Below are 19,284 nucleotides of genomic sequence, written 5' to 3' on the forward strand. Positions count from 1 at the left end.
TTGTTTGCTTGATATATTTTTTCCATCCTTTGAGTTTTAGTTTGTTTGTGTCTTTAAGTCTAAGGTGTGTCTCTTGTAGGCAGCATATAGACAGATCATGTGTTTTTATCCAATCTGCCACTCTCTGTCTCTTTATTGGGGCATTTAGTCCATTTACATTCAGCGTAGTTATTGATAGGTATGAATTTAGTGCTGTCATTTTGATGTCTTTTTTTGTGTGTTGTTGACAGGTTCTTTGTTCCACTTAATTTTCTGTGCTGAGTGGGTTTTTTTATGTATTTTCTTTTCATCTTTTTCATTGTTGTTGATTTTGTGCTTGCTGAGTCTTTATATTTTTCTAGTTTTTCATTTTGACTTGTAGGATTGTTAGTTTCCTTTGTGGTTGGTTACCTTAATATTTACCCCTATTTTTCTAAGTTTATATCAGTCTTTTATTTCTTTTTATGTCTCCTTGATTTACTCTCCATATTAAAAATCTACGTCTACATTTTTTAAGTCTCTCTTTTTTGTTTTAATGTTGTCATCTTTTACATTTTTACATCTGTTTCCCTAGTTTCCATGTTTTAGCTTTGATTTACTTTTGTGACTTCCCTATCTGGGTTGATATCTGGTTGCTCTGTCCTGTGCTCTAGTCTTGGGTTGTTACTGATTTTCTAACCAGAGTACTCCCTTTAGTAGTTCTTGTAATTTTGGTTTGGTTTTTGCAAATTCCGTAAACTTCTGTTTATCTGGAAATGCCCTAATTTCACCATTATATTTGAGAGACAGCTTTGCTGGATATATAATTCTTGGATGGCAGTTTTTTTTTCCTTCAAGGCGTTATATATGTCATCCCATTGCCTTCTTGCCTACATGGTTTCTGCTGAGTAGTCCGAGCTTATTCTTATTGACTCTCCTTTGTAGATGACTTTTCATTTATCCCTAGCTGCTCTTAAAATTCTCTCTTTATCTTTGGTTTTGGCAAGTTTGATTGTAATCTGTCTTGGTGAGTTTCTTTGGGATCTATCTTATGTGGGGTTCGATGAGCATCTTGGATAGATATCTTGTCACCTTTCACAATATCAGGGACATTTTCTGCCAACAAATCTTCAACAATTCTCTCTGTATTTTCTGTTTTCCTCCCCTGTTCTTGTACTCCAATCACTCATAGGTTATTCCTCTGGATAGAGTCCCACATAATTCTTACGGTTTCTTCATGTTTTTAAATCCTTTTATCTTAATTTTCATCAAATGAGTTGGTGTCAAGTGCTTTATCTTCAATCTCACTAATTCTGATTTCCACTGCCTCAATTCTGCTCCTATGACTTTCTGTTGACTTTTCTAATTCTGAAATTTTATTGTTAATCTTCTGGATTTCTGATTGCTGTCTCTCTATGGATTCTTGCAGCCTGTTAAATTTATCATTATGCTTTTCTCTAATCTTTTTAATTTCGTCTATTGTGTGCTCTGAATTTTGCTTAATTTCCTTCCTAATTTCTTGAAGAGTTCTGTATATTAATCTTTTGAATTCTGCCTCCGGTAATTCCAAGAAATCTTCCTCCTCCGGAAAATTTCTAGATTTTTTATTGTGGGAGCTTGCTGAAGCCATGATAGATTGCCTGTTTATGTGATTTAATATTGATTGTTGTCTCCAAGCCATCTATAAGTTATTATATTTATTTATGTTTGCTTACTGTCCTAGCTTCTTGTTTTGTTTTGATATGCCTAAATAGGCTGCTCGTATGAGCTAGTTTGATTATTGGCACCTTTGATGCTCTAATGTCCTGTCACCAGGTGGTTAGATCTGTTACTAGGTATGTGAGCTCAGGAGTCCACCCACTCCTCCTATATGGATTCAGCTCAGGTGCTCAGGTAGTTAGCCACCAAGTGTGTGGTGTAGGCTCTCACTTACAGTCCTAGACAGGCATGGGTGATTGGTGTAGGCATAGGCATCTTGCTGCAGCAGGGGGAGACACTCTGAGCAAGGCAGGGGGCTGATGGCCACCCCCAAGTGTCCAGGAGGAAGGCGTGTCCCTCTTCCCTAGAGCATGTAGGTGGGTGGGTTTTGCAGCCAGATAATGAGCACCTAACTCTGTTGACTGTAAGGACTGGGGGGCACTTCTCATTCATGGGCCCCTATCGCAGGTGGCTAGGTGGCGTGAGTGGAGCCACCAGTCGTCAGGCTCCTGATGTAGGTAGGTGAAGACTCTGCTTAATGGGCAGAGCAGTGTCAAATGTCAAGAACCTGCCACTTCACAGCTGAAACAGTTGAAGTTAGACTTCAGGTATATACCCTGTTGTACTGTGGTAATAAGGGCCTATGCTGTTGAGATGGGCCCACACAAGTCTATGCAGGGGGAAAGGCACTCAAAATCCATAGATCCCTTGTGGCTGTGCCTAGGCAAACGAGCTGTGCCTATCCTGGGTTCCTGGCTTAGGGGAGCCAGTGGTTTATTTTTTCCTGTTTGTTAACTTGTTCACTCTCCAAGGCAGGGAGAATGGCTCCGGGCATGTGATGTATCCTACTTCTGGCCCAGGGGACTGGGCAATTGCTGAAGCCGGTCTGGGACCAGTGCAGAGCAGGGAGCAGGGAGGTAAATGGGAGAGAGGTTTTTCCCTAAGGGGGGTGTTTTTGATTCGCACAGTGGGCTGTATGCAATTACTCATCTTTTGTCAATCCAGGGCTGCTTCCCACTGGTTCTGGGTGGCTGTGTAGACTCTCTGGCACTGGATCTCTCCTGGTGCAGAAAACACACCTCCTGAGCACTGCTGCTTCCCTGCCTCACCACTCACCCCCGAGCTGATCAGGCCTGAAGTGCTCACGCTCTCGCCGGGTCAGGTCTGGCAACTTCTCACTGCTTCCAAACCATCTCTCCCTCCCCCTGCCACTCAGTCTGGTTTCTCAACTCTGCCTTGGATGTTCAGGGCTCCCAGATTGCCATATATAATCAATTCACTTGTTTTTTCAGGTCTTAGTTGTAAGAGGCTTCACCGGAAATGTCTGGCCTCTCCGCCATCTAGGCCCTGCCTCCAGGGTACCCTTTTTTTAACTAACAGGTATATGCCAAGTCTTTTATGTTTCTAGCATTTAACAGTTGGCATGTCTAGTTACTTAGTATAAAACAGATTGCCATAAATTTTTCTATTTTTTAATCACTAAAACTTATATAAATTTATATTCCAAATAAAAATCATTAGTGTTAAGCACATCTTTAGTAGAAAAGCTTACAGTGCCATGCCCAGAGTTCCATAGAAATTAAGTATTCACTATTTGTTGATTGATTATGTCTAGGAAATCTCTTTCTTCTGTTGTCATGCCAAATATTCATTTTTTTTGTTGCCTTGCAATCCCCAACCTGGGTAATACTTATCTCTATAACTGCCATATAGGAGGTGATTGATAAATATTTTAAGAAATTAAGAAATAGTGAAGAATTGTGGTTAGCTGAGAGGCAAAGAAATATAGTGATGAAGAACCTCGATCCTAAAGTCAGACAGCTGGGTTTGATTCTTAGTTCTGTCACTTTAGGCTATATGACCCTGGGCAAGTGATACAACTTCTTTGTATCTGTTTTCTCAAGGATAAAATAGCTATAGAAATACTACCTTCCCTCACAGGATTGTTGTCTGGATTAAATAAGTTAAGACATGCATGGCAGTCAGAAAATATTAAGGTATACCAGCATTAGCTATTGTTATCATCATCATCATCATCACCACCATCATCATCATCATCATGGCTGTTGCTGTTGTTGCTGTCCTGAAAGGCTGAGGGTTAAGAAAAGGAAGGTGGTGGCAAAATGAGATTCAAAAATGACTCAGATGGTCTACAGAGACTAAATTAAACACATATGGGTTTCCTTCTAAAGTCCTGGTGTCTCATTCATGTGTTTATTAGTCAGATGACTCTTGGGGGAGAAAGGGACATAGGTGACTTTGGTAGTCTTCTCTCACCTTCCCCCACCCCAATCTTTTGCTTAGCTAAATCCTGTTCATCCTTCCATTTTCTGTTTAGGTATCTTATCTTCCAAGAAGCCTTCCTGACTCCCAAAGACTGGGCTAAGTGCCTCTTTGATGTGCTGTTTCCACAGCCTCTGTAGTGGCATTTGACACACTTTTACGCTAGTGTGAATCCCCAAATGAGAGTTCCTATTTGTTCTTGGCGGTCCTCAACTCTCATATCAGTGCACAGAGGCATAGAGGAGTGGTATATAAAAATTTATTCTAAAGTCTTGGAGATACAGCAGTGAATAAGTCACCAGCTCGGCATAATCAGAAGCCTATCCCACCTGCCCTTCCTAGCTCAAAACACTAAAGGCTGTGGCTGGGACACTTTCCTGGAACAAATAGCAAGAAGGAGCTCTGAGGAATGCACCATGAATATATGTATTTTTTTACAGATGAAATAAATGAGTTAAGGCATTCGAGGCACTTAGAAAATACTAAGCCATATCAGCATTAGCTATTGTTATCATCATCATGGCTGTTGTTGTTATTGTCCTGAAAGGCTGAGAGTTAGGAAAAGAAGGTGCTATTAGTGTATTAACATTATGCCCATTATAAAATACACACAAAAATAGAAATTTCAAAAGGAGGAAATAAAAACACACACGCACACACACACACACTTCCTGAAGTAGCTTAAGAGAAGCTTGATAATGCCATTTATATCTTATTTGCTTAAATTTGCACTATTTAGTATTATTTTCAACTCATAGTTACTTGGTAGTGAACTTATTTTAAGACTCTTATCCGTTTTCTGAGAGTTTAGTTAAAAGTACAACATAAAATATGTAGAGCACCTAACCAGTTATGCTTAAAACTGAACACATCACGGGGTAGCCCTCTGTGGAGTGGACCTTCCACTTTTCCCTCAGTACATTTGGAACACCATATGGGACACTGCAAAACCTGACAGAGGAATCCAGTTAGCACACCAGGCAATCCATGTATTAAATACTTCTTTGTTTGAAAAACATGGAAACATAGATCTTTAGTACATCACATCTCCATATCCAATCCACAGCAAATCCTATCAGCTATACCTTCAAAAGTTATTTACAATCTGATCACTTCTCATTTTCTCTATCCAGGCTACTACTACGGCTCCAAACTGCCATCATCTGGATTACCATAACGGCCTTCCAACTGCTCTTACCTGCTTCTGTCCTTAGTTCCTACACAGGAGCTCACGTGATCTCATTAAAATATGTGCCACTCGTCTGCTCAAATGCTTTCACATCTCACTTAAAGAAGTCCAAGACTTCACTATGAAACACAAGGTCTTCAATGATGTGCTTTCCATTACTTCTCTGCTCCTTGCTCACTTGTATCACATAGACCTTTCCTGATGAACTTCTCTGGCCATAAAGAAGAGCTCACTGGCCTTCACACTCAGACCTGGAGACCTCAAAAAGTAGTTACAAAGGGGTTTTCCTATGAGGTAGTAAACTATGTATTAAACACTTTTCACAACTACACAGATTTCCTTCTGACAAGCTCAGCTAGCAGAGGAAGACTGCCCTGAGACAATCTTTCTGCTGATGGCCACCAAGACCACTAAAACTTTTCTGCTGAATAGATGTTTATTTCATCGATAAATGTATAGCTTTATTTAAAAACAAAACACATTTTCATTATTTAATTTTGTAGGTAAGTCTTTGAAAATGATGCATGTAATAAAGATTATTTTCAGTACCCATATTTGGTGCATCATCTTCACAACCAGTTTAATGTGAAATTTAAATTCAGCCAGTAATTTCAAGGTGACAGTTTTATCTACAAAGCCTCCACTCCTATTTCAACCAATTTATTTAATGGAACATTTTAGAGCACTTATATATATAAGTTTGGGTTTACCATATATATATATGGTAAAGCGAAATAACTTTCAAATGCATTTTAATAATAAAAACCATTGCTGTTTTTAAAGCAATGACTCTTCACCTCAAATGTAAGTGTTAATTTTACAATTTCTTATTGAAAAGATTCAAGGAAGATAATGATTAGCAATGTAATCATTATACAAATGACACTCTGATAAAATTCACCATTCTCCCATAAAACACTGACACACAAATATTAAGTCCTCAAATAAAATATATACTGTGAAATGTATCAAATGAAAACACTAAAAAATAAATAAGATACTAAATTATAGTGTTGAATCACATATTATGCTTCAAATCTCATTTCACTTGATTCCCATTGCTTTCTAGATTCATCTCATGTACAAAGTTAAAGAAATATGGTGATTTTCTTTATTATGAGGTCTGAGATGGCCATGATTGAATGCTCTGCATTTTCTTTGGTAATAGAAAGTATGATTTATGAGAAAGGAATAAAAATCTAAGCAAAACCACTCAATAAACTGCTCAGTTTTTAGATCAAACTGATTTAGGGCAAATTTCCTTCATGCTGCCAGTAAGGAAAATGTAGCTTACTAAATTAAAAGCACAGTGTTTAACAGAATATCTGGATTTGCTCCCCTGTTTTTAGTAATTTTGTGACTGTAGGAAAGACACATAACCTCTCTTATGCCTCAGTTTCTTCATTCAGAAAGTGGGATAGTAATAGGCAATACGTCTCAAAGTACAAGATACCCACCACTGGTAGAGTTCAAGTATTTTAGCGGGCATGATGGTGAACTTATTTATTTATTTATTTTTATTTTAATGGTATGTACTTTGATCTGTATAAGAAAAATATGTGATCAGTACACCAAATTTAAAAATTAGTTTCAAATTAGCATATAAAAAATAGTATTCAATTTTAAAAATTGCTCAGGATAAGTCTACCACACCTTGGGAATCCCTCTTTCTCAGAGTTCTTTACAGCTGTACTTTGAAATTTCATTTCCAGTGAATACGGACATTAAAAAACTGTGAATTAGTTTACACAAATGATTCAGATTTTGAAAACAAAGCCATAGAATTTGTGTGGATTATATGAGGATTAAAGGAAAAAGTGAGATAGCATATGTATAGTACTTAGCGTAGTGCTGAAGTGTATTAAGAACTGTTATTGCTATTTGTTATTATTATTTCCTTGTGACCCATTATTGCCATATTACCACAATGCTAGTAAATCATACATACTCCATCTCACTCCATCTCAGCATGAAAAGAAGTCTATAAGCATCCATGTACAGTCATGCATTGCTTAACATCCACAACAGTTCTGTGAAACAGGACATTATGTGATTTGGACGTTGTGCTAACATGCCTATATCGTGAGCAACAGCACACTGATTTTCCACCTTTATGTTGTTTAACAACCTTTTGTTTCACTTCCAAATCAATACTTCTCCTTTGCCTCTCACCACTGCTATCCCTAGCGCTGGTTTTACTGCGTTTAGGAGCCATGATGCACTTCATGGTAATACTTTCTAAAGAAACTTAAACAGAGAGGTGATGCTACAACATTCAAGAGATGTGCAATACACACATCTCTTGGATGCTGCTGCCTACGAGTAGAAGCATACACTGTAATATGGTAAACTTTTTATCTGTAAGTAGGGAAAGGTCACATTAAAATAATGATAGAAAGTACAGTACAGTACAAATATAAGCCATTAACATAGGTGTTTATTATAATCACTGTCATGGGTTGAACTGTGTCTCCCCAAAATACGTGTCAACTTGGTTAGGCTGTGATTCCCAGTATCGTCTGGTTGTCCTCCATTTTGTGATTGTAATTTTATGTTAAATAGGATTAGGGTGGGATGTAACACCCTTGCACAGGTCCAGTTTCCCTGGAGCGTAGCCTGCACCACCTTTTATCTTACAAGAGACAAAAGGAAAGGGAAGCAAGCAGAGAGTGGGGACCTCATACCACCAAGAAAGCAGTGCCAGAAGCAGAGTGTGTACTTTGGACCTGAGGTTCCTGTGCTGAGATGCTCCCAGACCAAGGGAAGACTTCCTCCAGAGCTGACAGAGAGAGAAAGCCTTCCCCTGGAGCTGGTGCCTTGAATTTGGACTTCTAGCCTACTGGAGTGTGCGAGAATAAATTTCTCTTTGTTAAAGTCATCCACTTGTGGTATTTCTGTTATAGCAGCACTAGATGACTAAGACAACCACTAAGATATACGTATTATAGGTTATTTACGTACTGTACCATTATACGCCTGGTAGCGCAATCTCTTTGTATACAAGAGACAAGAGATACAGGTGTTACGGGTGGGAAGCTGTTGCATTCACTACTTCCCATTACGTCTGCTACATCCCACTCTCCCATCGGGATTTCTGAACTTTACTATAACCTTATGGGATCACGGACGTATGTGTGGTCAGATGTTGCCTGAATTGACATTATGTGGCACATGACTATATAACAAAGCCATCATCTGTTACTTTGCAAATGATTCACAAGTAAGATGCATTACCAAGAAATCAAGAAAGAAAAAAGAAATTGGGGAGGAGGGGAAGGCAGCTCACAGAGGACAGATGAGTAAGTACCTGATAAAACTAAACATCATATGCCATTTTATCAAAAGCATATTTGGTAAAATGACAGACGTGGCAATGGCACTTGAGCTAAGTACATCTGCCTATGAGACGTGAGGAATGATCACACCCAGCGTAAGCATACCACCTCCTGAACCCTCTGTCTCAGGACACTTGAAATAAAGCAAATGCCTTTTACTTTTTGCTTTTTTAAATCAGTGCGCTACACAGAACCAGCAATGAAGGTCTAAAAGATATTACTGTAATTTTACTAAGTTCCTCTGAATAGTTTAAAAATAAATCTTCTCCCAAGGAGACAAAAAGGTAATATTAATACCCAATACAATATACTTGGATATTTTCCTTTTCAATGCCTGTTATGTGCTTCCTATTTAAATTTTATTACACTTAATACTTTTCTTCAAGCAGTACTTCCAAGAAAACATATACTCAGCATTTTTTAAATATGTTACTATTCTTTCAAATAAAATATTCTGAATTTCATTCACCAACATTTAAAATAACCTTAATATTTTGGTGTTTCAGTTTTTAATCACAAATTAACCCTCAATTTTCTAGCACTCTTGTCAGAGGATCATTCAATAATCAATAAAAAGACAGTAAAAAAAAAGAAAAGAAGCCAAACCCATTGTCATGGAGTCAATTCCGACTCATAGCAACCGTATAGGAGAGAGTAGAAATGCCCCAGAGGGAACTTAAAATATATATGTCCTTAGTCAAAGTAAGACTAAATTCCATAGTATCAATAGCTCTTACACCCAAGAGGGAACTAGGGACTGCACTAGACTCAAGCTGGTAAAACTGCAAATACTGGTAAGCGGTATGCTAGCAAAATTCCTCTAAAATTTTACCATGATAGCCTGCCAAGAATTTCTCACCCAGAAAAGAGTTAATGAATAAGATAGACTCTCAAGATCAGGGATGAGGCTGAGAAATGCCACTTAAGGGGATCTGACACATGACGAATGACACTTGCCGTCTTTGGACAACTGCAGGATGTCATTCATCCCACTGTGATTTGGAAGAAGCCCACGGATGAAAATGGGTGGGAGGCTCTCTATGTGAACTTAAATGTAATCATTGAAAATTAATTTTAAAAGAATTCTCCCACTTCTTGCTACAAGTAGTGTAATACACATACAGTGATGTGATATGATCAAAAAAGAGCCCCTCACATAGGTGACTTATCCAGGTAATTAAAGCTAATTTATGGAAAAGCAAAGACAGACAAACAAAAAGGCCTGAAATGACCATCTAGCCTCCTCAAAGTATTTATTGGATTTACCATCACTAGTGGCTGCTGGCCCTGAGGGTATAGTGAGTGGTTAAGAGCTACGGCAGCTAACCAAAAGGTCAGCAGTTCAAATCCACCAGCTGCTTCTTGGAAACCTTATGGGGCAGTTTTACTCTGTTCTGTAGAGTCACTATGAGTTGGAATCGACTCCATGGCAACAGGTTTGGTTTACAGGTTTAGTGGCTGTCCTAGCATTAGAAAATATTCTGCCTGTTTTGATCTTTGGCCTTCACTGAATATGCTGAATGGTAATTTTTCTTGCTACACGTCAGCTCTAACTATGCAACACACTTCAATTCAGTAGACTTATAAACAATAATAAGAAATAATTATATTTCCAAGAATGATACTTGTTCTAAGATTTAACATTTTGCATACAGTATAATTTCTCTAGGTGTCAAATAAATAAAATCTCTTTTTGAGAGCTATAAGAAGTACGTGACAATTTTTAGCCACCTGGAACATGTAAGCTTATAACACATTTGCCTGACAAAAACACTTGTTCACTCATATGATAATTTATTACTCAAAAGCTCACTAATTAAGTTGAAAATTAAATTTTTACTTCACTTTTTAAAAAATTACAGCTAATGAGCCTAAAAATTGGGTACCATTTTAAGGCAGAAATTTACATTTATTTAGAGCATGAACATTATCATTATGAAGTGACAATGATAAAGTTTGTTATAAAATCAAATGGTCCAAATATAAAACCAGTTTAATTTCCTATACTACTTTTCTTATTCCTGTTTAAGAAAAACTGATATATCACTATTATCGAAGTAGAAAATAAAAACTAATTTAGGACTCATTATTATCAGGGTATCTTTGTAACATATATTCCAGTAAGCTATTACTATTAATTGTCTTCATTTTTAAGCAGTTACCTTAAAAATGTTTTTTTATAAATTTTTCTTCTAGAAAATATTTATTGATTATAATAACATTTGGAAGTTCTTTAAAAATATGACAATAATAATATGAAATGGATAGAGTAGGTCAGAAACAAGACACTTGGCTTGGTTCTTATGGAAATGATGTATTGTGAACTCACATTCTCAATATGTTCTAAGTAGTAGAAAAAGTTTTCATGGAAGGTCACGCCAATAAATTTTATACTTACTTTGCAGAGGCCTGTTTGTAATGCACTGTAACTCTAGCTGCTCAGCCTGTTTCTTCTTTGGCAGGGTCTGCATCATCTCACACTTATCTTTCTCTGTTGTGGACATTGGTTGACTGTTGATTGGTATCTTTCTCAAGGTCTTCATGTGCTGTTGAACTTCCGCCAAGAGAACAGCTTGTATTGCTTCTGGTACCTGTAACGTTTTTTTTTTTTTTAAATAAATCATTTTTAATGTTATTACAAATGTGTGAGGGTTTTGCTCAAAATCCAAAGCATGTAATTTTGATTGGAACAGGTTTCATATAAATTATAATGTTCTGTTCCCCTAGAAATGTCATCAAAAACAACTGAAACACCACAGAGAGTTAAGAACTGGCATCTAAAATGATGCTTTGCTCTTTTGCAAAAGCAAGAGATTCTAAAAGGAGAGCAGAAAGGATTCTCAATTTTTTCTCCTAACTAAGCTATTTTCAATTTCACCAAAAGATAAAGAATATGAATTTGAATATAATCATATAGCTCTTAAACATAAGTTTAGCTCCTCAAACTCTGTCTAGGCTCTAAAGCACTATCTAGTTTAAAAAAAAAAAAAAAACCCACTGGATTTAAACTAGGTTTTATAATACAGAAGGTTGAGGAAAGGACTTTAATACTAAATCTCACTGAACTGCGTGTTTGTGGGTTTCATGTAACTTAAAATATTGCACGACATGCCTCCTAATTGTACATACCCAGTCAAAGGCCTTTGGTTTGGGTGGGGGCAAGGGCAAGGGGAGAGTGCTTGTCACAGAGCATCTAATCTAGTATCTTCATTTTAAAAATGAGGACTCTGGGACATGACATCCCAAGGTCACTCAGACTTGGTTGACAGGGCTTCTAACCTCTGCACTGTGTCCTGTCCTTTGTATGCCCCGGCAAGATTGTGTGCCCTCACCCCTCAGGGCAAAGCAAGTGACGGTTTGCCTAGGTTTCCTCATGGCAAGAAGGTGAGGCAAAGTATAGGAGATAGATCTAAGGAAGTCAGGAGCTGGATCAGTGAGAGAACAGAAAGGGCAGCTCTGATCTAGGCAAACATGGGACACATTTCCATCATCCTTCTCTGGTCAGCAGCTAAAGCTTTCACATGTCACATCCCCCTGCATGTTGCTTTCCGCCTCAGAAGCCTGCCCTCTGTCAAGCTGATCCAGGTTCCACAATTGCTACTGCCCCTCCTTATTATCCACAGTCTTCCCATAGGATGCCTAGTGATCTCGAGATGCTGTGGCCAAAAGCAGAACATTTAATCATCTAAACATCTATTAAGTCTCTTTTATGTGTAGCATGTGAGGCCCTCTGGGTACAACCAGAAAGCTTATGCTGATAACAGGTGTTCAGTGAACTACTGGAGCAGAATACCATGAATACTAACATGTAGTCTAGTTCTACACAATATTCTACGTGTAGTTTTAACATGATATTGATGGATCATGCCTACTAATATCTACATGTGATGAAATATATGATATTGCATTCACTACTGTATATGAAGTTTACTAACACATACTGCTATGTATCACAACACAGGTGAACCATACTTATTTATGTATATCACATGATAGCTGTACTGTATAATTACTCATGATAAGCAACTTTACATCACTGAATTTATCTCATTTTAACTTTGTCTTATGTTTTATTTGCTTCCAAAATGTGGACAATGTGGTAGAAAGAGCTCTGGATAAGAATTGGGAGGGCCTAGTTATTACAAATGTAACCTTTGAGAAGTCACATTCCTTCTCTAGGACACCATGTCCATGTCCTTGCTTATAAAGTCTGTGATACTGAGAGGCTAGGATGAGAGCATTCAATAAAAGAATATTGTGAGGAACTTGCATCTGCCCATATCTATAAATGAAGGACAGTGGATATGCTCAGACTCACAGTATGTCCCTGAGAATGGGTGGTGTGGCCATCTGCCCTCACGGGACTCATGGCTGCCTCTCACTGGGATGATTATCATCTCTTAGGAATGCTCACACTTCTGATTTAAAATGTCTGCTATCCCACTAGATATAATACCCTATTACAACTAGGATCATCATTCTTTCTTAAAAATATACAGGGAATAATGCAATTTCTCTTAACATTTTTAATGAGTAGACTTACATTCTATAACTTCACATTTTTTAACTGTTAAATTTTGCCTTTTTTGGCATATTTGTCACTACAAATATGTATTACATGAATAATCTATGTATCACTGAAAAACGAGAGGGAACATAAACAACAATATAAAACATATTAACCATAATAAGCAATATACTCAGAGCCACAAAACTCGAAAGTAAATATGAATGGCTCCCATCCAATTTGGGAACAAACTCAAAATACACACTGTAGACTCAGCATGAACCCCATCTACAGATAAATGGGACATCTTGTAAGCATGTGATAATGTTATCACGGTATCTGGTATACCAAAACCAAACCAAACCTGTTGCCGTCGAGTTGATTCCAACTCATAGCGACCCTACAGGACAGAGTAGAACTGCTCCAAAGGGTTTCCAAGCAGCACCTAGTGGATTCAAACTGCTGACCTTTTGGTCAGCAGCGGAACTCTTAACCACTATGCCACCAGGGTTTCCTTCTGGTATACAGTGGGCACTAAATAAAAACTAATGGAACTGAAGTAGATTCTGTACAATTTAAAAATATAAACCGTGGAAAGTATAATTTATTGATAATCTATAATCGTCAATACTTGAGTCTCCCCAGTATATAAATATAGTAGATAAATTTTGCAGACTGTCAGTAGAGATAGAATTTTCTCCAACAAAATATAAAATTTTTAGACAGTATTTTATATAACTTTGAGATTTTAATAATGAACTAGAACTGAAAGCCCTATGGCTACAAAGCTATCTTCCAAATTCATTTAAGTAAATTTCTCTGAGAAGATAGATATGCATAGCATTATACTCTTTAATGAGGGAATGTGCAGTGATTCAAAATAAGGTTTACAAACCCATTGGCTGAAAAGAGTCGGCTATAAATCTGGATCATGTACTTACTACTAGAATTATTGCTGTTCCATATCAAGCTAAAATTTTTGATGGTTTTCACTAAAAATTTGGAATAGCAAAGTACTATAAAAGAGCACAGAGCATCATGAAGAAAACCCTGTGTCCTACTTCTCATTCCAATATCCATTGTTCTGGTATAAAAGCACTTTCCCAACACTCAGGCTCACGGTGGCCTTTCGCATCTTTGCAATGTCTTTTGGAAAAGGAATATTTCTCCCTGGAGGCCAGGATGTCATGATTTTAAATCCAAAGAACTTTTTAACTGTAGTGCCAGAAACATGCAAGTTAGCAACCCCAAAATCTTCCTATTTATTTTCCAGCGTTTATCTCTATGTTGACTATGTTTCATGTGTGGGAAGCAAAAGAGATAATCTCTATACTGTCATTCATCCCCTAAATTAACTCATCCTCACTCCCTCCCTTAAACACTGAATTTCTGAAGTTGGATTCTGTTCTGTTTTACAAAAGCATTCCGCTATCACTTGCTGTTGTAAGTTGCCATTGAGTTGATTCCAACACATGGTGACCCCATGTGTGCAGAGTAGAACTGCTCCATAGACTTTTTAAGGGTGTGACCTTTTGGAAGCAGATCGCCAGACCGGTCTTTCCAGCCGCCTGTGGATGGGTTTGAACAGCCATCCTTTCAGGTAGTAGTCAAGGGCTTAACCATTTGCTCCATTCAGGGATTCCATTACCACCTAAACTCAAAAACCCAAACCCACTGCCATCGAGTGGATTCTAACTCATAGTGACCCTATAGGACAGAGTAGAATTGCCCCATAGGGCAGGCTGTAAATCTTTACAAAAGCAGACTGCCCTGCCACATCTTTCTCCTGCAGAGCAGCTGGTGGGCTGGTGGGTTTGAACCGCTGACCTCTCAGTTAGCAGCCAAGTGCTTAACTACTGCACCACCAGGGCTCGGCCTAAACCCGTTGCCATTGAGTCGATTCTGACTCATAGACACCCTATAGGACAGAGTAGAACTGCCCCATAGGGTTTCTAAGGCTGTCATCATTATGGAAGCAGACTGTCACGTCTTTCTCCCGTGGAGCAGCTGGTGGGTTCAAACTATCGACCTTTTGGTTAGCAGCCAAGCGCTTTAACTACTGCACCACTAGTGCTCTTCATTACTACCTTGCTTTTGTTGTTGTTAGGTGCCATCGAGTCAGTTCCAACTCATAGCGACCCTACGTACAACAGAACAAAACAGTATCTGGTCCTGCGCCACCCTCACAATTGTTGCTATGTTTGTTATTATCACCTAGTGCTCCTAAAATATATAAAATATAGAATCAAGTTAATATCATCCGATTAACTGCTTAAATGAGGAAATTTATAAAGAAATTGAGGGCTGGTTAATGAAGCACCAAAATGGATACTTGCAAGAGTCTCTTGTCCCTGAAGGGACCCAGAACTCTGATTCCCATTTGACACATGAGGAAAATAAATGATCAACAAGCGAAATCTGCCTTAGCTCAGACTTCCTGTAGAGTGACTAATAAACAGTCTGGGATATAATTTGCCCTACTGTCAGCATTTTATACAAGCTCATAGAATCACAGAACCTTAAAGGTCCATTAGTCTAAACATGCCCAAACCACATTAAAATTTATTTGAGGGTCAAAAGAACTACAAAAATCTTTAGATTAGAGCAATTCAGCATAAATGTTCTACTAAATCCTTTTCCTTTTACTCATTGAGGAATTTTTGATTACTGAAAAAAAAAAAAATCTCATCTTCAATAGCCAGGCTCTTTTAGGGTAACCGCTAATACAACTGGTAAAGTCAACATGTACTAATGTTTATTTTGATTATTACAGAGGCTCTTTGTATTCATTAAATATTTATTGACTGGCTATTGTCACTATTGCTTTTCTGGGCACTGATGAAAGAGTGAGTGAGACAAACAAGGTCCCTCCTCTCAGGAAGCTTACCTAACAGTGAGAAGGGAGAAAATAAGCAAGCAAAAAAAAGAAAGAAAGAATTTTGATAAAAGCAAGTGCAAAAAAGAAAATAAAACTAGGCACTGTGATGGTGACTGGAAGCATGGTGTGGGAACAGTTTGGTAGCAATATTAGATGCAAGGTCAGGAAAGTCTTCTTTGAGGTGACATTTGAGGAAGGACTTGATCAACAGAGAAAAGAGAATTCTAGGCAGAGGGTATAGTAAGTTTCTGAGGTAAAAATGAGCTTTGTGTGTTCTGGAAATAAAAGGAAGCTATTGTGGCTATGTTGGGGTGAGAACAGGTGAGAATGATGAGCAGAGTTCAGGCTGGGGCAAATCATGCAGAACTGGTACCAGTTACCAGTTGTTGTCAAGTTGATTTTTGGACTCTTGGCAACCCCATGTGTGTCAGAGTAGAACTGTGCTCCCTAAGGTATTCAATGGCTGATTTTTTTTGGAAGTAGATTGCCAGGACTTTCCTCCGAGGTGCCTCTGGGTGGGCTCAAACCTCCAACCTTTCAGCTAGCAGCCAAGTGCATTAACAATTTGCACCACCCAGAGCCTCTGTAGGAAAATGTAGGCCATGGCAACAAGTCTCCAGAGCCACTCTAACTGTGTACAGGTAGTCCCCAACTTACAAACGGGTTCTGTACTGACAACTCCATTGTGAGTTCTGACGTAAGTTGAATATCTAATTTCAAATTAACAACTGATGTGTCTTATGGTACAAAATGCTGAATAAGATCGCGTCATAGGCCTGGACTACAATGAAGTTGGTGTCAGTGTCATTATAATGAAGCCGGAGTCATAACAGCTGTCAAGCATGTGTGTGGTTCAATTGTCATATGTTATTAGAGTTGTACCTTGCCAAAGTCTCTGTTACGACTCCTGACACTGACACCGACTTCACTGTAGACCAGGCCACAGCCTGCTATACAGCAGTGTTTTGAACAGTAAATCATAAAACTGAGCATCTGCAAATGAATATCTGTATGTAGTACATGTTACTAATGATAAGATGTACAAAAAAAAAAAAAGAAAACCCAAAAATGGACAGTTGCCAAGTGCAGTTCATCATAATTCAAATATGTTGTAAGTCAGGGACTACCTGTATATTTGATTTTATGATGTCAACCCCTACAGACAGTTTGTTATGATTTAACTTTCTTTTGTTTCCTTGTAAACAAGTATAACAATTTGTATTGGAGCTATTGCTATTCTCATCTTGTAACACTGATATTTATCAACCTCATGAAATTTACTCAAGTTCTAATAAACATTCATATAATCAATGCACAGATATTTATTGTTCAATATACAAGGCTACCCAGTAAGCTTTTAGGAACCAAAGAAGCCTTAAAAGAGGAAGAAGCACTTAAATTGGTCATTGAAGAAACCAGCAATCTTAAATCAACCCACAGATGAGATAATCTCAGGACAGAAAAATTATTTCTAATTACATATAACCAAATTCACAAGCCTAGGCACCAATATGTCAAGACACATATTCAGATCAAATAACAGACTACTCTGCCTCAAACTGAAGTTCCCTATGATGGCATAAATCTCGCTCCCTCAGTCTCCACCATTCCACCCCCTTGGAGCACCCTTGCATATGTTATTTTCCACTTTTTTCCTCATCTCTGCCTCAGCCTTAGGCCTTTTCAACAAAATGCCCTGTAAGGACATTTTGTGTGAACACGTATAAAGTACTTGTACTCTTAGGTTACAGGGGTGTATGAACGAACTACGGCAGCAAGGAATACTACAGTGACTTCAAGAACATGAACTGTATCATACCTGCACAGACTGGTCTCTCCAGCAGGAAATTAGCTTCCAAAGTGAAAGATCAGCCTCGGGTATATGGGGTTCACTCTTACCTAGAAATATACAGACCACATTTATATCTTCAGAGTATTAAAAATGGATGTAATCCAATGGTCCTCAACCTCTGCTGAACACTAGAATCACACGAGGAGTTTTTTTGTTTGCTTTTTTTTTTTACAAACACCAATGGTCAGGTTTAATTGTCCGGAGATTCTGATTTAAAAGCTCTGGGAGTGGGGATGGGGTAAGCATTAATACTTTGTTAAAGTTCCTCAGGTAATTTTCATGTACAGCCAGAGTTCAGAACCATTAATGTACATACATTTATATGTATTTCTAACAATTATGTTGTTGTTGTTATAGGTGCCGTCGAGTCGCTTCTGACTCACAGTGGCACTATGTACAACAGAATGAAACACTGACTAGGCCTGAGCCATCCTCACAGTTGTTGCTATGTTTGAGCCCATTGTTGCAGCCACTCTGTCAGTCTACCTCTTCGAGGGTCTTCCTCTTTTTTGCTAACTCTCTGCTTTACCAAGCATGATGTCTTTCTCCAGGGACTGGTCCCTCCTGATAACATTTCCAAAGTATATGAGACAAAGTCTCACCATCCTCGCTTCCAAGGAGCACTCTAGCTTCATTTCTTCCAAGATAGACGTGTTCGTTCTTCTGGCAGTCCATGGTATATTCAATATTCTTCGGCAACACCATAATTCAGAGGCACCGATTCTTCTTCAGTCTTCTTCATTCATTGTCCAGCTTTCGCATGCATATGAGGCAATTGAAAATACCATGGCTAAGGTGTCAGGAGCACCTTAGTTCTCAAAGTGACCTCTTTGCTTTTGAATGCTTTAAAGAGGTCTTTTGCAGCAAATTTGCCCAATTATACTAATAGATATTCATATCAAATCAAATTAATCTTCATATCTTAAATATATCTTTGTAACTTTTGCCAGCTGAATGGTATGGTTAATATTCCCTACCCAATACAAATTACAAATTTTACTGTTCTTTCCTCTTAAAAATAGCTCCTGAAATTCCACTCTGCCATGAATCTATCTATAACATGGAAAATCAAATAACAGTCTTCCTTTGATTTGTCCTTACCCAGTTATATCACTCTGATCAATAGGTATAGTACTAATGTTTTAATTTGTCTCATTTTGTTATGGAGTGTTTCTTTAAAGTTTGCCCTCTTGAATGTCCTCTCTATTTGCCTTAGTGCTCAGTGTGAAACTTTAAGAGCAAGCCAGGGCTTGGTCTATTTAAAATTGATCCATAAAGTGTCCAGCAGTCCCCTACACCAAAAAGCACTTAATAGATGCCTTTTTGTTAATTGAAAATGTACACATATTATTATCCAAATGAAAAATCAATGAATTAAGGCTTTCTGATGGCTTTAGTATTGAGGTGCCAGATCTTAGGAGTGAGATAGGGAAGAATGGGGAGGGCTTATGCTAGTAGGAAAATTGTTACTATAAATGTGTATTTATTTATTTTTTTTTTTTTTTTAATATTTTATTGTACTTCAGGTGAAGGCTTACAGAACAAATAGTTTCTCATGTAACAGTAACACACATGCTGTTTTAT

At 38.0% G+C, this 19,284-nt stretch overlaps 1 protein-coding gene across 1 annotated transcript in view; it reads right to left on the bottom strand.

The window, feature by feature from the left end:
* The window catches only part of WDR72 (WD repeat domain 72), a 355,433-nt gene that overhangs the window by 120,664 nt on the left and 215,485 nt on the right, over positions 1-19,284 (bottom strand). The window contains exons 16-17 of the mRNA XM_004377681.3: positions 17,668-17,747; positions 10,862-11,054 (exon numbers count right to left, since the gene is read on the bottom strand). Of these exons, the coding sequence (XP_004377738.1) occupies positions 10,862-11,054; positions 17,668-17,747 (273 nt within the window). The remainder of the gene's footprint in view (positions 1-10,861; positions 11,055-17,667; positions 17,748-19,284) is intronic.

This window comes from Trichechus manatus, unplaced genomic scaffold (genome assembly GCF_000243295.1).
Source record: "Trichechus manatus latirostris isolate Lorelei unplaced genomic scaffold, TriManLat1.0 scaffold00052, whole genome shotgun sequence".
In the NCBI taxonomy this organism is placed as follows: domain Eukaryota; kingdom Metazoa; phylum Chordata; class Mammalia; order Sirenia; family Trichechidae; genus Trichechus; species Trichechus manatus.